The sequence below is a fragment of the Ochotona curzoniae genome, unplaced genomic scaffold (genome assembly GCF_017591425.1).
Source record: "Ochotona curzoniae isolate NIBS_2020 unplaced genomic scaffold, NIBS_Ocur_1.0 contig_883, whole genome shotgun sequence".
In the NCBI taxonomy this organism is placed as follows: Eukaryota; Metazoa; Chordata; class Mammalia; order Lagomorpha; family Ochotonidae; genus Ochotona; species Ochotona curzoniae.
Genome location: NW_024466599.1, coordinates 34,464,261 through 34,488,319, shown reverse-complemented (window position 1 = coordinate 34,488,319; position 24,059 = coordinate 34,464,261). Strand labels below are relative to the sequence as shown.

The 24,059-nt window shown below is 52.9% G+C and overlaps 1 protein-coding gene across 5 annotated transcripts in view; it reads right to left on the bottom strand.

The window, feature by feature from the left end:
- SFXN5 (sideroflexin 5) overlaps positions 1 to 24,059 on the bottom strand; it is a 95,750-nt gene that overhangs the window by 21,469 nt on the left and 50,222 nt on the right. For 2 of the 5 annotated variants that reach the window (XM_040993225.1, XM_040993226.1), the window contains 3 exons: positions 15,816 to 15,906; positions 3,582 to 3,697; positions 2,146 to 2,231 (listed from right to left, as the gene is read on the bottom strand). The exons of 1 other annotated variant lie outside the window; for it this stretch is intronic. In XM_040993225.1, the coding sequence (XP_040849159.1) occupies positions 2,146 to 2,231; positions 3,582 to 3,697; positions 15,816 to 15,906 (293 nt within the window). The remainder of the gene's footprint in view (positions 1 to 2,145; positions 2,232 to 3,581; positions 3,698 to 15,815; positions 15,907 to 24,059) is intronic. 2 more of the 5 variants (XM_040993228.1, XM_040993227.1) reach the window with 2 other exon arrangements.

Genomic DNA, 24,059 nt, shown 5'->3' with positions numbered 1-24,059 from the left:
GGGGACCGTGACTTCCAAGACTCAGGGGTACAAAGGTGACAGCTCCCCTGAAGCCTGGCAATTCTGCTGCAGGTTTGTTTTTTATCCTGAAATCCCAATTCTCAAAGTGCCATGTTCTTGCCTCGGACCCCCTCTTCTTAAGAACCCGAGGAGCTACCGCCTGAATGGGTACCCACCACCCTTCGGCCCTGACTGCCATGAACATGCTTTGCTTTGGTGTCCAAGCAATAGGTGTCCACCTGGCCCAACAGAGGCCCCGCTCCTACAGAACACCACTCTGCTCTCAGAGCCATCCAGTGCTCCTCCCTGCAGACTGGCTATGGCTTCAGGGCCCATGTGCCACCTCCTGTCAAGGTCACCTTGGCCCTGGTGCATACCGGTCCTAGTCTCCCTCTGTAGCTGACCCAGGCAGGGCACTTACCCAACTCGCCCATAAAAACACAGGCTGCCAACAGCTAGGCCTTTCCCAGTTTCAGGATTGGCAAAACCCAACCACATGCCAATCAGACCTGTAGCCCTCAGAGGCAGAGTGGCAGGGGGAGCCCAGGTTGTTGGCACCTCCAGGATACCCGCACCCAGCGGTCCTTCCACAACCTGTGCCATTCTCTTAGGTCTACTCTAAATCTCAGTGACTGTTGGACCCATACAAGGGTCTGTCCTGCTGCCCCTCTCCCTACTCAACCTCATACCAGTAAAGAATAAAATCACTTTATTCTTGGTGCTATTTATATCTCCTTCATTATTGCTCAGGATTTGGTGTATTTATTTACTTGAAAGCAAAGTGACAGAGATGGAGGGATTCTCCATGTATAGTTTCATTCCCCCAAAAGCTGCAATGGCTGGGGCTGGTCCAGGGCAAACCCAGAAGCAAGGGATTCCATCTGGTCTCTTCCTACAGATGGCAGGGGCCTAAATCCTTGGGTTATCTCCCACTACCTTCCCAAGTGCAATAGCAGGGAGCTAGATTGGAAGCACAACAGAAGATACTAGAACCAGCACTTATACAGGATGCCAGCACTGCAAGTGGTGGCTTAACTTGATGCATCACAATAGAATTTTTTAAAGCCAGGACAAATCTGGGTTCTTAGAAACACCTTTGAGGGATTGGGAGTTTAACCCAGTAGGTGGCAAACTCAAGTCCCACACCATAGTCCCCAGGTTCAGTATCCCGTTCTAGCTCCTAACTCTAGCTTCCTGCCAATACAGACCCTGGCAAGAAGCAGTGACGATGACCTCAGCAATTGGATTCCTGTCATCCACTCGGGAGACCTGGGTTGAGTTCCCATATCCTAGCCCTGGCCCTTGCCCAGACCCAGCCATTGTGGGCATTTGAGGAGTGAATCAATAGATGGGAGTTCTCGGTGTCTCTGCCTTTCAAGTAAAAAATATGAAAGAGACATTTCTGGGGGAGGCAGAGGAGTTATGACAATTTTGATTTTTTTTTTTTTTTTAAAGATTTATTTTTATTATTTTGTTATTGGAAAGACGGATATACAGAGAGGAGAGACAGAGAGGAAGATCTTCCATCCGATGATTCACTCCCCAAGTGAGCGCAACGGGTCGATACTACGCCGATCCTAAGCCAGGAGCCTCTTCCGGGTCTCCCACGCGGGTGCAGGTTCCCAAAGCCTTGGGCCGTCCTCGACTGCTTTCCCAGGCCACAAGCAGGGAGCTGGAAGGGAAGCGGGGCTGCCGGGATTAGAACCGGCGCCCATATGGGATCCCGGGCGTGCAAGGCGAGGACCTTTAACCACTTGCGCCACCGCGCCGGGCCCGACAATTTTGATTTTACAGGGGAGAAAGTGTGGCTCCGTGAGGAGGTGGCTCACCTTGTGGTAGGCACCAGCTCCAAACCGAGTCTTCTCTCCAGAGTCATCAGACTGTCTTCAAAAATGGTCCTGCACTATTCACTAAGAATGTGTGTATACACACACACACACAGGCACACCCCCACACACATACACACATGCACCCAGAATGACCAGCTCCTCAGGGCAGTGCAGGGCAGGGTAGCAGTGTCTGGTAGAAGCTGACAACAGAGCAGGACACTTCCCAGCCCCTGCAACAACCTGGGCTAGGCTGCCCACAATTCCTTGTGCTTTACCCCTAGCTGGCCTCCCCTCTGTCCCGGCTGCCCCCACTCACTTCTCCAGCATGGACATGACGATTGGGGGGAGCACCAGGATGGGCATGGGCAGGACCACCCGTGTCAGCGCCGTCTCTAGCAGGGCCTAGGGGAGGAGGAAGCAAGCAGAGGCTGTGGTGAGAAGGGTCCAGTGGTGGCTATCATCCTCCTGGCATTGATCCCTAGCCGGGTACTGAGTGCATCTGGCTAGGCAAGATTTTTCAGAATGACAGGAAACTGCCAGCTCCATCTTGTCACCAAACACATCCGAGAAGAACAGATTCTAGGCTCTGCTGCATGTTGGGGTGGGTGTAGGCCTGGGTACAGGGGCCAGCATCCCTGAAGCATACGGTTAACCTAAGACAGCATAAGGACAGCCAGCACAGCTAGCTACGGCTGCAAGCCTTAGGGACTGTGACCCTGGGGTGTCAACTTTCCTTTGGACAAGGGTTCAAAGCAAAAGCTCTGGAGTCACCTCTGCAAGGGACCCACAGCATTTCCATGCTGTGTGCCTGAGGCCTTCTCCATGGGCTCCCCCCAAGGGTCACAGGGAGTTCTGCGCTGGCCACTGTGGGAGTTATACCCTTACAGGTTCCCAGGTGCTATGCTTAGCATCAGGGAGGCCTGGAAGATCTCACTCAGTCTCCTGAATGGGTGTGGGTATGCTATGGGGACGTTGAGCCTCCAAAACAGGAACAGGGTGGCATCCAACCTCTTGCCCTCCCAAGCCCATCCTGAGACTGGTGGGGAGAGAAGGTTGGGACTTGAGAGGGGCTTCTTCCTGAATGGCTGTCACACAGGCGGATGCTCAGTCTCCTGGGGGCTGCCCCCCCACCAGTCCCAGCACTCAGGGTGGCAGGATGAGCCGCTTGTGCCATCAGCAAGGTGGCTGGGAGAGCACCAGCACATGTACAAATGGACTGGATGTTCTGCTTTGCAATTTCAAGGGCCAGAGTGGACCAGGCCAGTGAAGCCAGGGGTGAGAGTGAGGCTTTCTGCTGTACACCAATGCTGCGGGCTCTGAAAACTTTAATGCCTCACCCTCCCACCCCCACCGAGCAGCACTTGCACAGGCACCTGGCAACACAGACCACAAACTACTCACACCTCCATGCCTTCTCCTTACCCAAAAAGGCCCAGCACAGTGGGGCCCTGGGACCCGGGAACAGAGAAGGAGGCTCTGGGGAAAGTCACCTCTACCCTCACCAATTAGCACCTGCTCTGGGTGAGGTGACCCCAGGAACAGCCTGGTCCTGGGAGCTTGGGATAAGAGATGGAAGAGTTTTACAGTAGGAATAGGGGGAGAGGGTGGGGAGAAGCAAGGCTGCAACCATGGAGGAGGAGCAAATGTGCTGAGAGGAAGTCATGCCCCTCCCTGCTGCTGGTCTCCACCATGGCCTCCCTCCCTCCCTCCCTCCCTGCCCCCGGCCCCATTCCAAGCCCCCAGGCAACCCACATGTCTGGCTGCGATCTTGGAGGAGCCCACGAGGTTGCCGTCAGCATCCAGGACATCAATGCCTTCCTCCAGCTCGCCATAGCGCATCAGGACCACGTTGCAGATGTTGGCACTGGCTGGAGAGAGAGGGGTGCAGGGGGCAGGAGTCAGAGGGGTCTCCAGGTTCTGGACAAAGAGCAGATGCAGCAGGCAAGGTGGGGAAGGTGCAGCTTTGTGGTCCACCTGCCCGTTGGCCTGGGGAGAGGTCTGGGGGCACCTGGTGAGCTGGGGTGGAGAACGAGGGAGCAGCCCGACAGTGGCTTCCTTCCCTTCTGGGGTGTAACATTGCTAGTGCAAGCCTCCCTGGCCTGAAGACAGTCCCTGGGGCTGGAAGTTTCACTGTCAGCACCTCCAGCCTCTCTGGCCTCTGAGGATGTCAGCACTCACACTTGGTCCCTTGTGTCTCACAATGAATCAACTTGCCAGAGATACACTTCCCTGACAGCAGGTTCCAGAGCAGACAGGAACCTCTGTGCTCACCAAGCACAGCCCCCTCATCATATGGATGGAAAACTGAGGCTTAGAGAGGGGGAGGGATGGATCTGAGGTCACACAGTCAAGCAGGACAGGGTGGAAAGGCAAAGGAACTGAAACCTCTGAGCAACCAGCAGCTAAGAGATGTGGAGGAGGCAGACAAGTCAAGGTCAGCCTTGCCCCTGTGTCAGAAGCCTTGTGCCATGTCTCAGCTGAGACCTTGAGGACCTAAGCTGAAAGGAGGACTCCTGACTCCTTAGTTAAGCACTGGGTGCAGAGTCCAGGGTTCACCCATGAGCTGGCAGCTTCCCCTCACCTGGGATGCATGGTGGGGTGTGGGTGCTGACCTCACCTGAACTCCTCCACTCCTGTTTCAGAATAAAATTGGGGGGACACGGGGGTAGTGGGTGGGTGGGGAGTGGGGGTGACAAATGCAGAGCCCGGCTGCTTCATTCTCCCCCCAAAGCGCCTTGCTGTGTTTAAAGTTTTAATTTTTGCTAATTAATGTCAATTAATTTTGTATAATGAGTGTTTAATTTTGGGGAGTGTGTGAGCCTGGGAGCGACTGCAGTTCTGGGCTGTGAACACTGATTAGCATCAACACCTGCTGCTTCCCCCTCCCTCCAGTTGGGGGAGGCACCAGGGTTTGGGGAGCTGGAGGGCGGTGGGGCCTGGTGGGCAGGCGCAGTGGGAGGCAGCACAGATGCTGCCAGGGCCTGAGCCAATGACTGGGAGCCCAGTGGTCCAGGGTCCGTGCAGCTGGAGATGGGGCTCTGCAGGTGAGGGGGGCCTGGGACCCAGAGGGCTCTGAGCTTCCACCTTCTGTTTCAGTCATGTGGGATGCAGGAGGGACACGCAGGGAGGGGGAGACCGAGAGGCTGTGCATAGTTTGGGAGACCAAATGCGCTTCTAAATGTGTTCAGAGCAAACGTGCCATCTCCGAGCCTCTCCCACTGCACACGACTCTATGGTGAGGACCGAGGCAGCAGACTCTGTGGCTGGGCCTCAGCCTCTCGTCCCTCTCGTCACAGCAGGTGCACACACCCGACATAAACAGTGCCTTCTTGACAGACACTTGGCCACGTCTGAAATCTGTTGTGAAGATCATGATCTGGGGTGGGGGTGGGGTGCACTGGCAACTGGGGGTGGCCCCGGGGAAGCTGCCTAACACTGTACAATGCTCACAACAGACTACTTCAGATCAGGCAGACCCTCCAACCAAGGGTTCTGTGGCCCCAAACGTCAACAGGACTGACTAGGAGAGATTCTTATCTCGATCACAGCTAGACACTGAGGGTTGAGGGTAAGGAAATCTGGAGTAGCCAGGGAATGTCCTAAAGGAGGGGTCAAGAGGCTGGGTTGAGAGCCATCTGGGTTAGATTCCATAGCTGACTGTCCTTTCTTGTTCACTCCCAAAGGTGAGCCCCCAGAACAGCCTTGCGAAGCCAGCACAAGCCTCTGTTAGCAAACTGCCCTCTAGTGGCAGTAGGAGTGCTCTGCACACGCACCCCCACCCACCCACCAGGTTGGGGTGGTGGCAGGACCTCAGTTTCCAGAAGACCCAAGGGATGGAGGGGACAGCGGGTTTCTCTGCCTTCTGAGAAGCCCTTCCATTACACCAGCTCAGTCCCTGTGCCAGCAAGGGCAATGTTACAGGAGCACAGCCACGGCTTTCACATCCCCTTAAGGCCAACTTGACTAGGCAACTAAAGGAGCTGGGGGAACAGCTGCCATCCAGCTCCTTCAGCTTGGCATCCCTGGCTGGGATCGGCGGGACAGCGTTTAGATCTCCACCACTCCCTGGGTGCTGGCTGAGCTCACACGTAAGTTAGGCCCTGTGCTGGACCCTGGCAGAGTCAGGGGCAGCAGCAATGTGTGTGTCTGTGGAGGAGATAATTAGGAGTGTAGAGTCAGAGGCGGACCAGGAATTTCTCACTATGAAACATGGCTAGCTGATGCAGGCCCAGACGCAGGGTCAAACACAAAACCACTCGAGAAAAAAGGTGGATGGAGCATGAAAGTGAGTGAAGACCCAGCCTCTATCATCCAACAGCTTTTGGGAGTGATGATGATCCTGTCTCATCTAAGCTTCCTGGGTGGAAAAAAGACAGAAAAGCCTAGAGTCCCATCTGAATGCCAGCAACCCAGGTCCTCCCAGGGAGCGGGCTACTTCAGGCCACACGTGCTCCTCTGTTCACTGCCGGGTCGTCTTCACTCTTGAATATCTGTTGTACACACGGGCTAGTGGGCATGTCTGCCTCAGAGCAGTGAGAATGCCAGTGGTTACAGTGGTTTCCTGGTTGTGGTCTCATCCAGAACCTTTGATTCTGCTATATGCCCTTCAAGCCTTTCCTAGCCACTCCTCCTCTCCCACTCCTGGCAAATCCAGCTCCCAAGGTTAACGACACAGCCTAAACAGATGGTAAGGGAAGCCTTGTACCACCGTGGCTGTGGCTCTGCTTCCTAACACACCGACAATGACTGGTACTATCCATTTTACATTTTGTTTCTTTTCATCTCTGAAAGGCAGAGCCCGAAGACAGACTGGTCTCTTTGCTGGTTCCTTCTCCATGTGGTAGCAATAGCCAGGGCTGAGCTAAGCTGAAGGCAGGAGCTAGGAACTCCATCCTGGTCTTCTGCAGGGGAGGCAGGGACCCAAGCACTCAAACCACCATCCTCTGCCTCCCAGAATGAATTAACAGGGAGCTGGATTGGAAGCAAGGTAGCCAAGGCTTGAATCCAGGCACTCTGACATGGATGCTGGCATCCCAATCAGGAGCTTAACCTGCTGTGCCACAATGCCCACCCCAAGATCTATTAGTGACAGTATCATCAGGTTAATTAAACAGTCTGTTGGTGATATTGTTAAGAAAGCTGGCACATTTTCAACTCAGATTGACGCTATTCAAGACTCAGGCATAAGTGATGCTGGAGCAATGCTGGGAGATGTCACCGAGTGAGAGAGAGAAAGAGGCAAAGAGGGAGAGGGATAAGGAGAGGGAGAGGGCGAGAGAGCACTACATGCTGATTGCAAGCTTAGTGTCAAGTCCTGAGAAAAATGTGTTCTTGACTGCTGCAGATGTTCTCACATCCAACCCATTGCGATGCAAAATCATGCAGATTGTGAACAGCTAATGAAGCAGCCCGCGTGAGAGGGACTGCGTGGGCAAGAAGAAGGAGCCGCGGAGAGGACAGACGTGCAAGCAAGATCTCGGAAAGGAGACCACAGGGGAGCGAGTGTCTGAACACACGGATCAACACTGGGTCCTTGGCCAGCTGCACAAACCCAGCAATGGGAGGGGATGAACTGGTGGGAAGGCAATGGCAGCAACTCCCGAGGGAAAGAGCAGGCCGACACGGAGACGGGGTACAGACTACTGCTACAGGGAGAATCATACCCCACAGCTCCTCAGTTTTAAGACATATTTTCCCTATATTTGCATGTAGTAAGAACTCATGGCGTGCTCTCCACGGACATGGGGGTGGCTGAGGCGGGTGGGGAGGCTTGCCTGCTGCCCAACTCAGCTGCCAATCACATCTGACTTACCCTTGCATGCAGATAGCTTCTTGCTCAAGAGTCACCTTAGCTGACCACACCAATCCACACAGACTTTGAACTTAAACTTAGATTCCTAATTGTTGCCTAAAACATCTTTTTCAAACTTACACTATAATGGTGTATGGACATGAAAAGTTATTGTACATGCAGAAGATCGTCTGCCAGATACCAGGCAATGCAATTAAAGGCAGTAGAAATTGCCAAACCATAGATAGCTCCCCTAAAGAAATGCTTGCCCATATGCACAAAGAGACATTTACAAGGATGGTAATTATAGCGCTGTTTGTAAGAGCAAATAATTAGAAACAACCTAAATGTCCACCATTAGGCAGCTCACACAGGAGGATCTCCAAAACAAACTGCTAAGTGAGAAAAAACTACTGACTGTGTCCGTGCTGGTTTACCACGGGGAAGGCCTGCAGCTAACAGACACGCATGTACCTGTGCCTCAATGCAGAGGTCAGGTGTGGCAGCTCGTGCCTCCTGCCCTGGGTTCCTTGGACAGGGGAAAGTAGAAAGACTGTCGCCTTCTTTTCCCCACACTCAATCCCTCTAGGTTATTTGCGCTCTCACCAGGAGAATGCAATTATGTTTTACTTACCTAAAAAGTTCAAAGAAATGCCAAACTTCTTGAAGATGTAAAAAAAAAAATGTTAAAGCCAGCAGGGGTTGGCGCACGTCCCATACTTAGGTATCTATACTCGTATGTTACACACTTCCTAAAGAAGCTGATTAACTTCGGGATTTTTTTTTCCTTCAAGTAAAGAAAAAAATGGAACCACAAGTGAAACCACATAGGAAATACAGAAAAGTCCCAATATTCTTGAACATGCTTTGGCATGACACTGTCAGTCTTAAAAGGGTTAAAAGGATCAAGATTAAAAGCAAAGATTACAAAAAGCAGAGTTCCAAGATGGAATTAGAAAAGGTGGGGAAGTCCAGCAGAGGAAGAACATTCATGCTCATGCACTCGCTCTCTCTCTCTGACTTCAAATAAGTCTTTTTTTTTTTTTTTTTAAGGGAACGGGGAGGATGAGGGAGGCTTTGGACACCGACCCTGTGCTACTGAAGAGAATGACCTATATTGAATGCTTGTTTACTCCTGCCAAGACCCAGTAATTACACTTTGATCCTCTCAACAAGCCTATTACATGAACACATCTTATAAGTGAGCCATCTGAAAAATACGACATTCAGGACTTACTGATAAAGCATTATTATGAGAAATGGGAAACTGGGAAGACAGATGATAGACACAGGGTCACTGGTACGCATGGTCATGGTGATCGACTCCCAACAGGTACTGCACCCCCAAAAGATTAGTCCAAACCAATAGCACTGGCTCTCTTCTCACCAGTGATTGGTCTAGGATGCTCCATGTGTCTCCTCCCAACTGAGAAGGGGTAACACAAAGTCAGCCTTCATCCTGTGACTCCGATGTTCACAATCGCATATTCCATCTCACAACTGTGAAAGAAGCAGCACCCCTGGCAGAGCAGGGAGAGGGAAGCAGGTAATATGAACTGTCATCCCATATGCTGGAAGCTGGTTCTCAGAATGGTGCTACTGGGAGAGGATGTGGAACCTTTAAAAGGAGGGGCCTCTCAGAAGGCACTTGGGTCACCGGGACCAGAGATTCAGGCAGTTGCCATGGGATTGGGGAAGCACCAGTTCTGAAGTTCCCTTTGGCTTCCTGTGTGGAGAAGGGGCCTGCTTCTTCCCACAGTAGCTCTCATTAACAATGGCTCTGAGTCCTTCACTAGAGCTGAGATGATTCCAGCCCTACATCTCTGAACCTCCGAAACTGAACTAAGCAAACCTCTTTTCTCCATAAAAAGAGCCTGCCTTGGCCATTTTGTTATAATGACAAAGTGCTGGATGCCTCCCTCTGCCAAGACTTGCTCTCAGTAAAGTCATAAATGTTTATTATTGAGCCAGTTTGACCCAAGGGTTTCTGCCCATTTTAGCCCCTCCAATCCATCAAATTTTTTTCAATTTGAAAAAGCTTTTTAAAGTATTGAGAAAAAAGATACAATTTTCAAAATCAAGGAAGGGGTTGGTGTGTGGCACAGCACATTAGACCACCACGTGTGATGTCAGTATACCATACGAGCATCAGTTGGAGTCCCTTCTGATGAACTTCTAACACAGCTCTTTGCTAATGCACCTGGAAAGGCAGTAGAAAATGGCCCAAGTGCCTGGGCTCCTGCCACCCAAATATGTGACATGGATGGAGTTCCAGGCTCCAGACTCCATTCTGCATCAGTCACAGGCTTTGAGGCCAACTGGGGAGTAAACCAGCAGATGGAAAACTTCTCTGTCACTCCTCACTCTTTCTTTAACTCTGCCTTTCAATTAAAAAAGTAATATATATATGTATGTTTTTTAATTTTTAAATTTACTTAAATTTTTTTTTTAAGGTATCCTCCCTCTAACCTGGCCACCCCACTCTGGGCCCTGTCTCTAGGCTGGTGATTCTCCCCATTGGCTGCACAACCAAGACCAAATAGACTGGGCCCTAATCTATGTTTTGCCCTAAGCTCCCCAGTGAGTAGGCCTGCCCAAGAGAAACTTCCTTGTGTGCATGTGGGCATGGGTATCAGGGCAGAGTGCTGCACTTTGTATATAAAATGGAGACAACAGAAACAACCTAAGTATCTCCCATTAATCAATTGTGGACATACACAATCCCTGAGACAATGTGTGACTGGGCATTCCTGTGGATACAGCTCAAGACCGTAATAAGGCTTCCGAAGGATAGGTATGGCATGATAGTGACGGCAGACTTTGAAGGCAGGTAAAAGTAAAGTGGACTGCTGATGGTGCAGGCATCGATGATAAAACACAAAACCTACGCGCAGATTTATGGATCCCCAGGTCAGTGGTCTTCCCAGAGGAAAGAAAACCAGAAGCAAGAAGGTGGAAGGCATAAAGAACTTTGAAAGTATCTAAGATTTTTTTCTCTCTATTTCCTCCATGTTTTATGTGCTTGAATTGTTTCATAACCAAAAAAGAAATTCGTGGCATAAGCTACTGTGGCTGCTAAAAAGGGTAAGTTAGAATTTTACAACTGCCACAGAAAGTTGCCTAAAATTCACAGGGAAGTTAATAAGGCAATTTACAGAGCAGCATACACATGTGACCGCCTCATGTGACCTCACACCTGTGTAGGCCTGGCTCCACTGCACATAGACACACACAGGGCAGAGACCAATACCACTGCAGGCATGCAGCTAAACTGCCAAGGCTACACTAGACTGGTTCTGGGGCAGAGAAATAAGGTTGCTTAACTCATTACCACAATTATGTCCTATGAGGAAAAGAAAGGGCCATTTTCATTCAACAAGAAAAGCCCTCTATAGAAGCTACCAAAAGAACTGAGTTCCCAATCTGGACCCAGATTGATGTTGGACAAATGTTCCTCAATTCCACTTCCTCCTCTTCAAGGGCAAAGACACTGTTGTCCTCCCATCCTCGCTCTGCTTTTTCTTCCTTCCCTCTCTGTTCTTTCTCCTCCTTCCCTCTCTCTTCTTCTTTCCTCCCTCTATTTTGCAGGTAGCATGAGCACTTGTTAAGCAGCTTAAATCACAACAAAGTGTCAGCAACAAAGTGGAAGCCCACTTCCAGCCTTAGCCCTTAGCTTCGTGCTCTGCTTCGGCACAGCCACCTTGGGCAGGCTCTACTGCTCTGCCAGGGAGGGCTGTGTATTTACAGTGTCCCTGTCCAACCTTTACGTATAACATTTCACACGGGAGTTGCAGAACCCAACCCCTTTCCATTAAAGAGATGATCATCAAGCACGAGTGGGTAGCCTAGCACTTTCCTCCAGAGAGGCAGTGTGGACTAGTGCAGTTTCTTTTAAATAGCTAGAGAGTTTGGGCGTGTTTCACAACCCATATAGAAGTGTCATCAACTCAGGACTGGGCATTTCTGAATTGCAAAGTCAGCTGCCAGGAACAGATCACTCAAGAAGGCTCCTGACAAGTGAAAACAATCCAGACTAAATGTCCGGAATGCTGGAGAATCTTAGAATCTGGTCACCCTCCTCCCACAGCCGACTCCATTCTAGGAGATGGGCCCCACACACAGCCTTCCAGGGAAGTCTTGGGAGAGGAACGATGGGCATGTCACCAGCCAGAGGAGGGCCAGGTGTGTGTCTCCAAGGGGCACTAGCCAGAGACACATCTATTAGGAATGGTGGGGTGGGGGCTTCAGCCAGGGGGAAACCATGGTGTCACTGGGCCAACACATCGAGGGTGTCTGCTTGTGGTGGGGGTGCTGGGCCTGGATGGAGGGGGCCGTCCTCCAGGGCCTCCTCTCCTGACCTTTAATTACGCTGTTTGCCCAGCTTCCCACACCATTAACTTCCGCCCCGCAGCCACATGGCAGTTAATGGAGGGCCTGCTCCGAGCCCGAGCTCCTGAACACAATTAAGCGTGACAGTCCACAAATAAGAAAGAACTGGAGAATTAATTAAGGTCTAAACAAATTAATTACCAGTCCCCAATCGATTCTGATGCCAGCACACATGCGCCCGGGCTCAGTGTCTTTGCTGACATCGTCGGTTAGAAATAGAAACGGAGATTTCCCACGTGGTTGCTGCTCCAGACTGGGGTGCGGCAAGCTGCGGCCGGCATGCCAAGGCTTAGGCACGCTCAGGAGTGCACACATCAGGTACACATACACCTGAGCACATGAACGCATGCCCCCACCTGAAAACCCAGGGAACATCTGGAGACAGCGATTGGACTCGTGCCCCTCTATTTCCCAGCTCCAGGGAGGCTAGGGGTCACCCAGGTGGGCCTGAAAAAAGTCCTGGCCTATTCTGGTCAGCTCCATGCCACTTTCAGCAAGACTGAATTTGTTTATTCTCCTGTAAAATGGGAAATGGCAGCCCTGCCTATTGGTCCTCCCAGCACAGAGCAAGGCAGAGAAGGGAGGCCTGCTGGGGTCATTCGCAGAGCTGTGCCGCCCCTGGGAGTGTGGGACTCTGCAAACCCAGGGGAGACCCAAGGCGGTTGGCCAGGAGGCCCCGTTGGGGAGGAAAGGTTCCATTCCTGGAGGAGGAGATATGGGAGAGGTGCAGGAACCAGGCATTCTGCTCTCCCAGGCCTCAGGCTGGGCAGGAGCACCAAGGGTGGGAAGCCACAGATTCCCAGGAGCCTCCTGTTCTCCCAGAGCTTAAGTGACAGTTGCCTGTGAAGGTGGGCATCACAGGGGACAGCAGCCTGCTTAGGAACCCTGCCATACTCACACACACACACCCCTCCCAGCATGACAGCTTCATTCCTCCACTTCCACTCCATCCAAGTACTTCCCGTGTCACTATACTCCAGCGGTCCTGCCTCTCCACGCTGCCAGAGACCTGCAAAGCAAAGTGCCTTCTACAAGGGAAAGCACATCCTGAGCCAGTATCTCAGCAGCTGTCAATGCTGGCCAGGCCCCGGTCCAGCCTGTATCAAAAGGCAGGAGTACGGCGTAGGACCTAGGCTCCATCAGCATGTCATGTGCTTCAGACATCCTGGGTCCTGGCCAGGGTGTTGGGGGTATGGTGCAGAGTGGTCAAGGGCAGGGGCTGGACAGCCTGAGGTCTGAGGAGACCAGAGGGTCATTGAGTCCCTGAAAGAGAGGGAACACCCACTCATCTCACACAGTAGTAACCAGGTCAGTCAACAACCGACCATTGGGCAACTGGGATTGGGATGGGCCGGGGAAACCAGAGGCATGGAAGCCTGGAAGTCTGGAAGCCTGCACGGGGGAGAGGAAAGATAGAGGTCAAGGGTGGCAAGCAGGCCAGCACACAGCCAAGACTCGGACAGCTGGGCCTAAGGAGGTGAGCAGCAAGGGCCTACTTCTCCCAGAATCCTGGTGAGCTATGGTTGCTAGGGCTGCAAAGCATGCTGTGTGCAACCTGTGCAGCTGGTTGGGGATACCCAGGGTCCTCTGACACCTGCCAATGGCTGGACCTGTGTGGGCAGCCTGAAAGTGCCTTCCTAGTGAGAAGACGGGAGGGTAGTGCATCTGGTGCCCAGAGGCCAGAGGGTCTAAGACTTCTCCTAAAGGGGTCTCAGAGAGGTTACATACACCCCAAGGTCACACAGCAAGATGGCAGCTGGGAAGGGCTGGAATGGGCCCCTGGCAAAGTTCTTATCTTCAGCTTGGCCTGAGACAGATTACATCTACCCTGAGCCTCGGATCCAGTCCAGTGCAGCTGGAGGCTGCCCCCTGCCCAGGCTGCTTCTGACCCCCAGCCCGACACCAGTTGGGCAGCCACGTTTGCTCAATTAGGCCCCTTAACAAAGTCACATCTAAAGAGTTATTCCATTAATGGCCCGCGACAGAAATAGCTGAGAGTTCATTAAAAGTGTGGAGTTGCTATAGCAATTATCTGGGTTGGCAGAGTCTCAGGCGGGGGTAGGTTCTGGAGTTCATTAGCCTCTGGGGCACAGAGAAGGTGGGGCTGTACAGGAACGACCTCCCCCTCCTCCCAGGAGCAGTCCGTGGCTTGGAGCACTTTCCCTCCATGCCACCTGGTCCACAGCCTCGTGAGCTCCTCTGGGACCTCGGGGTCACCTGAGGCCTACGCCCAAGCTTGGGTACCGGCCCAGGCCCGTAGGTAAAGGACAGGACCAGCACCTGGGCCTGGGTCTATCTCCCAACTTCAGACTGGGAGCCTGACACTGGGAGGTGACAGGACCTAAGGCCCATGCGGGGCCAGTCCCGTCTTTGTCCTGTGGAACTAGCTGGGGACTCCATCGTGATGGTTCCAGTACCTCCTTTCTGAGGGGATTTCAAAGATTACTGGGAAGATGGAACTGAAGATGAGCTTATCTTGATGCAAAAAGTTTCATTTTCTAATATTCATTTTCCATGATCATTTTGAAGATCCTGGATGTGCCTGAATGCCTGTTTTTGGTTTGCATCAAAGGAAGCTTATCTTTTCATTCCATTTGCTACTAGTTTTTAAGGTGCCCCTGTACTTCTCCTGTGACAACAGACCGAACTGCCTCATGTTGCTCTCAATGTTATGTATTTCAGTTTTGAGAGAACTGCACAGGGAGGCACAGGTTTCTAAAAGAACCAGGCCTGTCTTTGTGGCATCACCAGGATCTGGGACCAGAGCACCTGTTGTTGGCTCATAGATCCAGTCCAACTGAGACTTGGCTGAAAGCCAGAGGAATGCCTGTACACACAGAATATGCACCCCACAACCACCTGAGAATGAGGAAAGGGCTGCCGGACTCTGAGGCTTGGAACCTGTGCACCCCCAGTAGCAATGATTCTGAGGGCATAGAACCAAAGTGCAGAGGATTACGAGATCGTAGTCAACTGGGTCATCAGAAAATGTTAATGATTTGGTAATAGATGTGCTTTTTACATTTATGTACTTCCTGGTGAATGAGATAACAAGGTCTACCAAAGTATTCAAGTTTGATGAGACCAACATTGTGGAGCAGTGAACTAAGCTGCTACCCATTTCGCTGGCACCCCATATGCGAGAGCCCATTCAACTCATAGTGCTCCATTTCCAGTCCACTCCTTGTTGACAAACTGAGAAAGCAGCAAAAGATGGTTCAATTATGAGGGCTCCTGTACCCACATGGGAGACTCAGATGGAATTGCAGGCTCCTGGCTTCGACTTGGCCCAGTCCTGTCTATCGTAGTGATTTTGGACGTGGATAGAACTCTCTCTCTCCCTCCTCTTACACTGCCTTACAAATATATATACATATATCTCTGTAAAAATAATTTTGAATGAGCAATGAGCACAGACGACATCTTAAGATCTTCTTAACAACAGTAGCATGAGCTGGTAACATGTGTGGTTTCTACCGGGGACAGAGGCACAGGGACTGCTTCCTGCCATGCTTGGCTGCCTACATTCCCCATGCAAGGAAATGTTAGAATTCTGTTAGAGGTTAGAGTCAGTGGCTTTCCCACTCAAGTTCACATTCTGTCTATTGATCCCAGGTTACGACTTCCTGCACTGAAAGCAGAATGGCCGTCATCTTTTCTTTCACACGTGCATGTTTTACTCCAGTTCCTCCAGCTGTAGCCCACTGGAGGGTTGTAGAAGGGCATCTGGCTTTCTGCTAGCCCCTCCCAGTACTTCCCCCCTGCCTATGCATGACACGCGTATCTGCACACCATGCAGGTCTTACCTACAGCAGGGAATGGCACGAATCTCTGGACCAGAAGGCGGGTAGCTGGGGTGAACTTGTTGGCTTTCTGAACCAGGACATTAAGGCCCACCTTGGAGAGGAAGAACAACAGAAAAAGTACATGGTGTTACAGTGGCCTGAGCGAGCAAGAGCAGAGTGCGAGGGGGCTCTGTACCCCTGGTTGCCAGGTCCTCAGCATCCGATGATGTATGATATCTCCTCAACGTTCTGTGTGCCTCTGGCTCCTGACTGCAGCTTCCTGCCAGCTTGGACCCTGAGAGGGGGCATTCAAGGGCTCAAGTGACTGGATTGAGTTTCTCGCCCCCAGCTTTAAACCTGGGTCCTTGCCCAGCCTGAATCATCACCAGATTTTGGGGAGTGAACCAGCAAATAGGAGTGCCCTTGCTTTCTCTCTCTTCCTCTCTTCCTCCCTCTCTCCCTCTCTTCTCTGTGTGCTTCTCAAAACAAAACTGTTTTTAAAGACAGGACACCAGTGCCCAGCTTCCCTGTTCACCAGCCTGTGGGATGGAGGAAGAGCATAAATAAATGTGCATGCACACAGCAGAGGAGGTGCAGGGCTGTTGCTGTTGGGGGGGGCACAGTCTGCAAACAAAGTGAGTTAGGAAGCCCTCAGTCCCCCTCAACCACTAAACCCCACAAGGGACCCCTGTACCTTTGAGGTAAGGGAAAGTCAAGCTGCTCAGAGTAGGCTGAGGGATAGTGGATGCCCTGGCCTCCCACCCTGCCTTCTCCCAGACCCCAGCTCCTTCCCTGACCCAGGCCACCAGGCTCTCTTTGCTTGGACCCAGCCCTAGGCCAACCCTCCCAGACCTGCAGAAGGAGGTGCTACCTCCTTCACACAGTAGCCTCACCGTTTGGAACCTGCGCCCTACCCCATCCTGTTCTCGCAGCACCCCACTCACTCAATGCCAGTGTTTTCTCTGAGCCTCTGGCCATGGGGCCTTCATTGCTGGTGCCTGGGCATGGGACACTGCTCTCCTGCACACCACAGCCCTGTCCTCTGAGTTCCGTGGCAGCGTCTTAGCCCTGCCATATCAAGCTCTCTCTGCTTTGGTCTCCTTGTCGGTGCAAAAGGATAGTGAGAGCTGCACTGCCCCAGGGCTGCTGTTGGAATGCATATCCAGCACTGGGCACTGCTATGACACACAGGAGGATTCAATCCGATGAGTCGAGTAACAATGACGTCAGCCCTCCCAGGCAGTGCCACTCCCCTCCCCCATGGCCAATGCCTCCGCCACAGCCCACAGTCCCCTCTGAGCTCAGGAGGCTGATGGCACTGGGAAGGGGTTATGATGCCTCATTCATCTTTGGCATTCAAAGCTGCAATAAGAGGCACACAGTAGATATTCTAGAGTGGTGAATGAGGACTGAACATGGGAACCAACAATCAAGGAAGTGTACGGAGAGATCACAAAAGGCTGGTAAGGAGGTTAGGCCCGGCAGAGGGGGAGAACTATCTGGGGTAGGAAAGAGCATGAACATTGGCCTGGATACAGAAAAGACAAAATGTAGGCACCATCCAAGTCAGGAACGGAGCAGAGGCCCCGGCTTCCCCAGACAGGGGCCAGCACTTTCCCGAGCAGAGGGGACAGCAGGGCCATGGCAGGACTCCCAGCCTGATGCATACCTGGCATGTGATGCCTTCCGCCCTGACAGCTCAGCCCACAGGTCCCTCTGCACCCCCAGGACTAACTCTGGCCTTGAGCTGGGTTGCAGTCGTTGCCTCAGGATGACCTCTAGGGAACCTGGGGACTGACAGTGGTCAAGGTGGAGTACAGCACAGGATGAAGGGTTCAGGCTGCAGGAAGATGAGCCAGTACCAGCCTACCAGGTTCCCATGGTATCCAGGGGATTGCCTGACCAACCCAGCCTGCCTCCTGAGTGCCTTGCTGCCACTCTGTCTCCAACCAGTCAACACACTCCCCTCTGACTCAAGGATAGGCTGGGGGTGGGAGATGTGCCACAACTCAGACACCTGGCCTTGGTACAGCAGCGCAGGCTCTGGAGGTGCCAGCGACACAGGGCCCAGCTGCCCCTGCCATGTGGATGCATTCATCAAGCCCAAGTCACCGAGCTGTCAGCAGCGAGGGACTCAGAAGTGGCTCTGTCCCCAAGAGAAGGGCAGACAAGGAGGCCAGAGAACAGGTGTGCAAGTTGAAGAGGAGGAGGAGGGAGGGTGCTCAGCACACTGGCAAGTGGAACTTCTTAGTGGAAGTCCCTCTACCAGGCTTTTGGCTAGCCTGTTACCCCTTTCCCCAGTTAAGAGCCAGGTTCCAACCTGCTAGTTGCAAAGCTGCCGCTGAGAGGCTCAAGCCCTTGAGCCATCCCTGCCCTGGTAACTTATAAGTTCAAAACCCAGCACACTCATTTGGGAAGAGGCAAGAAGTGCTGGAGGAGGTGGAGAGGATGGAGCAGATGGACAGGACCGAGCAGGCAGTGGGGCTTAGGCTCTTCCCACAGCAGCCTCGGGGAGAAGGGTGTGTGGACAGGGCTGGAGGCAGCAGGAAGCATGGCCACTCACTGCCCTCAGCCCTGCCCCACCTGCCCTGGAGCCAGCCCCTCCCTGGCCAGCCATTATTCCCCTGGGTTTGGACTGGTGATCCTGTCTGGAGTAAATGACCCTCCTTGTCTCACCCTCCCCCAACCCCAGGGAAGAAGGAAGAAGAGGGAGAATAGGGTTCAATGTGGTCCAGCATGCAAAGCCACCACCTGGCAAGGCTGGCATTTCATATAAGCATCACTGTGAGTCCCAGCTGCTCCATCACCAATCCAGTTCTCCAATAATGTGGAAAAGTGGGAGAAAATAACCCAGGTAAGCAGGTCCCTGCCACCCACATGAGAGATCAGGACGGAGTACCTGAATTTCGAGTTTGGCCTCATCCAGCCCTAACTTTTGTGGTCATCTAAGGATTGAACCAGAGAGTAGGAGACTTCTCTCACTGCCTCTGTATGTCTGTCTGTCTCTCTGCAACTCTGCCTTTCAAGTAGACACTTCTTTGAAGGAGGAGGAGAGGAAGAGGAGAGAAACCAATGCACTCGTCCCAGGTCTCTTCTGCTCTCCTCTTTCTGGGCTCCACAGGGGCTTATCAGCATGGACAGGCTGGGATTTATAAACATAGGGGAAGCACAGAGCCACTCCTCCTGGTCCTCTCCAGCCTGCAACCCTGGCCCAACTGCCCCAGCACCCAGGACCTAGCCTGGAAGGAGCCCAGGGTGGGCTGCAGGCCCGTCTGTTCTTATTCCTTGGAGACCCTTTGGCCTGGAACATTTGGTGGAGCCCATTAAAATTAAAAGCCGAGTGACTGGGGGCTTGGAATGCCAGCTCGCTTTCCCTGGCATGGTAGGTCCTGTTTAAGGGAACCAGCTGGCATTAATGGCACACAACCCATCACAAACAGCAGCTAGCGATCAGAAAATCAGAGCTAATGATCGGGCTGGGGGAAGATAATGAGACGCAGAACAATTGCCATGGATCATCCCCTCGGGTCTGCTGGAACAGCCTCCCGAACAAACCACAAAACAGAAATTAACCAAACAAGGCCTCCACTTTGGTGGTGATGGGGAGACAAACAGGGGACTGTTGTTGCCTGAATGGCACTGGGGTAGCTGGCAGTTGGGGGTCTTGGGGGATACAGGACCTGAGGATGTTCAGCGTTGGCCTGAGAGAGACTAAAGAATGAACAACCCATGCCACTTCCGCCCAAGCTCTGGCCACCTGACTGGTGAACTGGTTACAGGCGGCTGTCAGGAGGCCAGTGGGAGGGGAGGGTAGACTGGTAGCCAGCAGCTTCCACAGGTAGGGAGGAAGCTACATGGCACCAAGCACCATGGCCGGGTGGACCTGTAGAGTCGTGAGCCATGTAGCTGGCACTGACAGCCTCTGGGCTCCTGAAGCCTCATCTCTGTCACTCTGCATCACCCCCACCCCATCCTCTGGCCCAGTCTCAGCTCTCCTGCTCAAGTCACACACCCTGGAGTCTTCTCAGACAGGAGCCCCTCCTGGCCACCTCCTGGGTTGGAGCTCCCTGTTCTGTGTCTGGAGGGGTCAGCCACACTGTTCATTCCTGACTCTCACCATTCAGCATGTGTCCGTTCTTCCCAGAAGGTGACCTGCACTTCACGGGGTTCCTTGCCTCCATTCTTGCCCCTCGATCTGGTGACAACAGCCAAGGTGCTCTCAGGTTAGACAGCAACTACCAGTACGGCCTCAGACTGGATGATCAGCTTCTCAGGACCCTTAAGGAACCACTCAACCCTGCATGACCACCCCTGCAGCTTGACAAGGTGCCACCCACCCCAACCCTGCTGGAGCCCTAATGTCCCACAGCTCCATGGCCTGCTCAAATGCCAGCTACCCCCAACACTATCATTCAGTGCTCTCCTCTGACAGTCTCTCAAAGACACTGGAACTTCTTTGTGTGCCTGTCATAGTCACTAAGTCTCTTTTTTTCAGCCTCCCCCAAACTGTTGAGTCAAAGGAAGACCTGCCTCTGATTCAAAAACTTAGCAGGAAGACTTTGACCTATCCCAACCAACTCTGAGCACCAGGCACAGGACTTGTGGCTCTTTCCCCTCACTGAATTCCTGGTGAAACAAGTGGGTGCTTCATAAATGTTTCTAGTGGGGTCAGTGCCATGGCACAGTAGCTGAAGCCACTGCCTATAGTACTGGCATCCCATAGGGTCCCAGTTCAAGTCCTGCCTGCTCCACTGCTAATCCAGCTCCATGCTAATGCACCTGGGAAAGCAGTGGAGGACAGAAGTGTTTGGGCCTTCACAACCGCATGGGAGACCAAGAAGAAGCTTTGGATCAGCCCAGTTCTGGCTTTATGGCCATTTGGGGAGTGAATCAGCAGATGGAAGATTGCTTTCCCTCTCTCTGTAATTCTGCTTTTCAAAAAAAAAAAAAAAAAGCTTCTAAAAATGTTGTTAGAATAAGCCAAGAGAGCTATTTCTGAGGCAGGAAGGAGACAATGAGCCCAGGGGAGAACTGCTTCATGCAACCCCTGCTGCCCACCATAGCAACACTTGTGGTTCCCAGCCTGTCTGTAGCCTACCTGTGTCTAACCATGCACCTGCCTCAATTCGGCCACTCAGCTAGAGCCAGGCAGGGGTCAGGGGCCACAAAATCTTCTGAGAAAAAGGGTGCTTGGCTTCCCTAGAAGGGGAGTGGTATCGCTGAGGGTGAAGAACAGGTGCTCACAGCACGGTCTGCAGCCAGCTCTGGATCCTACTGGGACCAGCCAAAGGGGACGTGTCCAGGTTTCCCTATAGAACAGTGAGGAAAGGGGCATGCTGGGGATAGGGCAGGGTCATCATGAAGATCCAGTCTTGCATGGTAACAAATAAGGTTATCCAAATAGGGTTTGTGTGGCTTGGTGGCAAGGGCTGGGATAGGGCAAAGAATCTTTAAAGTACCCAAAATGTCCAGCAGAGGGCACACTTTGTAGCGGAACTGGCTCTGGTGGAGGTCAGCTGTCCACCCTAGCCAGGCTGCCACTAGGCAATGAGCTTGGGAGCAGAGCTGCGTACCAGCTGAAATGCTAGTCAGCTGCTCCAGCCGCACCCTTCTGGCTCCTGGCTTGTCTGCCAGCAGCAGTGATCAACTCTGACCCCTTGACCCAATGCCCTCAGGGACCAGTGGGCCACCCATAGGGAAGCTGATTCCATCAGTCCCTTCCCCATAGGAGGGGACAGCCACCTGTCCTCCCCAGAACAGATGCAAAGCTGCATTGCTGTATGACTCACCACAACCAGTGCCACCATCTGCTATGAGCCTCATGTAATGGGCACCCCAAACTCCAAGCCACTTGAAGTGAGAGCTGTGTAACAATGTTCTGGTCCTGGATTCACAGGGGCGCTCTCCCTGCTGCCTCCTGTGAGCCCCGAGAGGAGCACAGGGTCTGGGTGCTGCCCCCCCCCCGAGCCAGCTTGTCCTATGGGAGGGAGTGGACATGGCAGATGAGGGACAGGCATATGCTACTGAATCTACTACAGCTGGAAAGGCAGGAGCCACCTGTAAAGGTGGTTAGAAGAGCCTCCTCAAAAATTCCTTCCAAGGCAGGCTACCTGCATCCTATATTGGAGTACAGATCTAGATTCCTGCTAATGTAACCCCAGGAGGCAGCAGATGTTGGCTCAAGTGGTTAGGTCCCCTCCACTCGCACAGCTTTCCAGGTTGGTTCCTGGTTCCTGGTTCTGGTTTGGCCCACCCCTGGCTATTGAGGGCATTTGGGAGTGAGTCGGTTGGTGGAAGATGTCTTTCTCTCTCTCCTTTTTTCCTTTCATAACTAAACTTTAAAAATGATTCTTTGCAGCCTATAGCGCTTTGTCTGGCAGGGGTATGATCACAGTCTACACACAGAAAGCTCAGAAGGCCACTTCGGCTTTTCCCACCTCCTCATCTGCCACAGCAGAGGACTGGGAGAAAAACAGGATCTGTGTGTTAGCACAAGCGTGTGTGGCTTAGCCTGAGTGAGCTCTGCCACCATCTTCCCCCTTGTCTCAGTTTCCTCCTCTGCAAGGTGGGAGTGAACAACTCCACTCCACGGTCCTGCTGCAGGCACTAAGTTTCACTCAGTGTCATTATTTACTCCTTGACCATCAAGGAGGCCTGGGCTCATCCTAGGGGGCCCACAGGACCCCCATTTGTGCAGCGCTGCCTGGTAGTGAAGGGTAACGGATAGCCACTGCATCCTACAGAGGAAGGACCTCCCAGGGCCCAGCACTTTGGGGGTAAGCTCCAGGGCAACAGGGGAGGGATGGGCAGGAAGCATCCTAGCCCCCAGTTGGCCATGCAGGACTGCGGTCCACAGCCTCCCTCTCCAGCTCAAAGTCTACTCTCACACTTGTGCCCATGCCAGTGGCCTGTGCGCTGGGGCTGCCAAGCATCCAAGACTCTTCCTGTTCACTTCTGCCCGCAGCACCAGTGCCATGCAGGCTCCTGGCTGCTCTTGTCAGTAATACCTCCCACCCTCACATGACCCCCACGGCAGCCACACTCTGGCTGTCAGTTTCTGCAATTTCTCTTTCTTTCTGCATGCTGTGCCCTCTCTGGACACCCACCTATCTGCATGGGGTCTCCTGGGTGGGCCTGTCCTTGTAGGAGATGGCCTTGCATGAGTCCCACGGCACCCTCCCTTCACGTGACTTGGACAGGGCCACAGTCCGGGCTCAGTTTCCCCTTTCAGCCCAGTGAAGGCCATGCCAGTCTCTGGCACCTGCTACATGTCTGCCACACACCACGCCCCCTAAAAGGGTCAGGATCTCATGCCCTGTGCAGCCGGAGCCCAGCCAGGCCTGACCACAGGAGCACTCGACACAAACTCCAAGATGGACCAAGCATGGCAAGGATGGAGAGAGGCTTCCTTTGTTAAAAGACAGCAAACTGTTAGATTTCAAAAATAACTTCAGGCGGAATTTCTTTTGGACTCTCAAGCAAGCAGCCAGAGTCTGCCAAGTCTATTTAGAAGGTTCAGAGGGTGGTTGTGAGCCCACCCCAGGGGTCCCACACCTGCCACAGTCTTCACCTGCACATGCCTCACTCCTGGTGGGGGATGAGGGGCAGTGGCAGCTGGCCAGAGTCTGGGGCCCCGCGGAGGTGGGGAGAGAGCTCTCCAGGCTCCACAGAGGGAGCCAGCCTCTACTCCAGCTATTGTCCCAGGGACATGCTCTCGGCCTGTCAGCTCTCTCCTCCCCCTATTCTGCGCTGCCTGCTTGTAGGGACTCGTTTTAATTAATGCCAGAGCAGGGCCAACCACTGGGGCCGTGACACTTGTTTGCAGGTCATCTCCCCCTAACAGGCTCACCCTGGGAGGGGATTTGTCACTAATTGAAGTGGAGATCAGTTAATGAGGCCGTGGGGGCCTGGGGTTCCGGAGAACAAGGGCAGGAAAAGAAAATAAAGGTTTCTTCTCCGGAGGTTTTGGGATTTACACACACACAAAAGAAAAGCAAGCAAGCTGCCGATTTTCCAAGTCAGAAACTCCACTCCATCTGCCGGAGTCAGTCCCTCACTGCGTGAAGACGCCAGGCAGGAGAACGCTGCAGCCACGGCTCAGACGCACGGATGGATGGACTGGACGAATGGGAGCGGAGAGGGGCCACGGCGCCGGTGATCAATCAGCAGCCTAAGTAATCAGTATGGACAGGGCAGTGCCTCGTACTGCCCTCTGCAGGGGGCAAGGCATGGTGCCTATGCCTGTCTGGCTGGCTTGTCAACCAG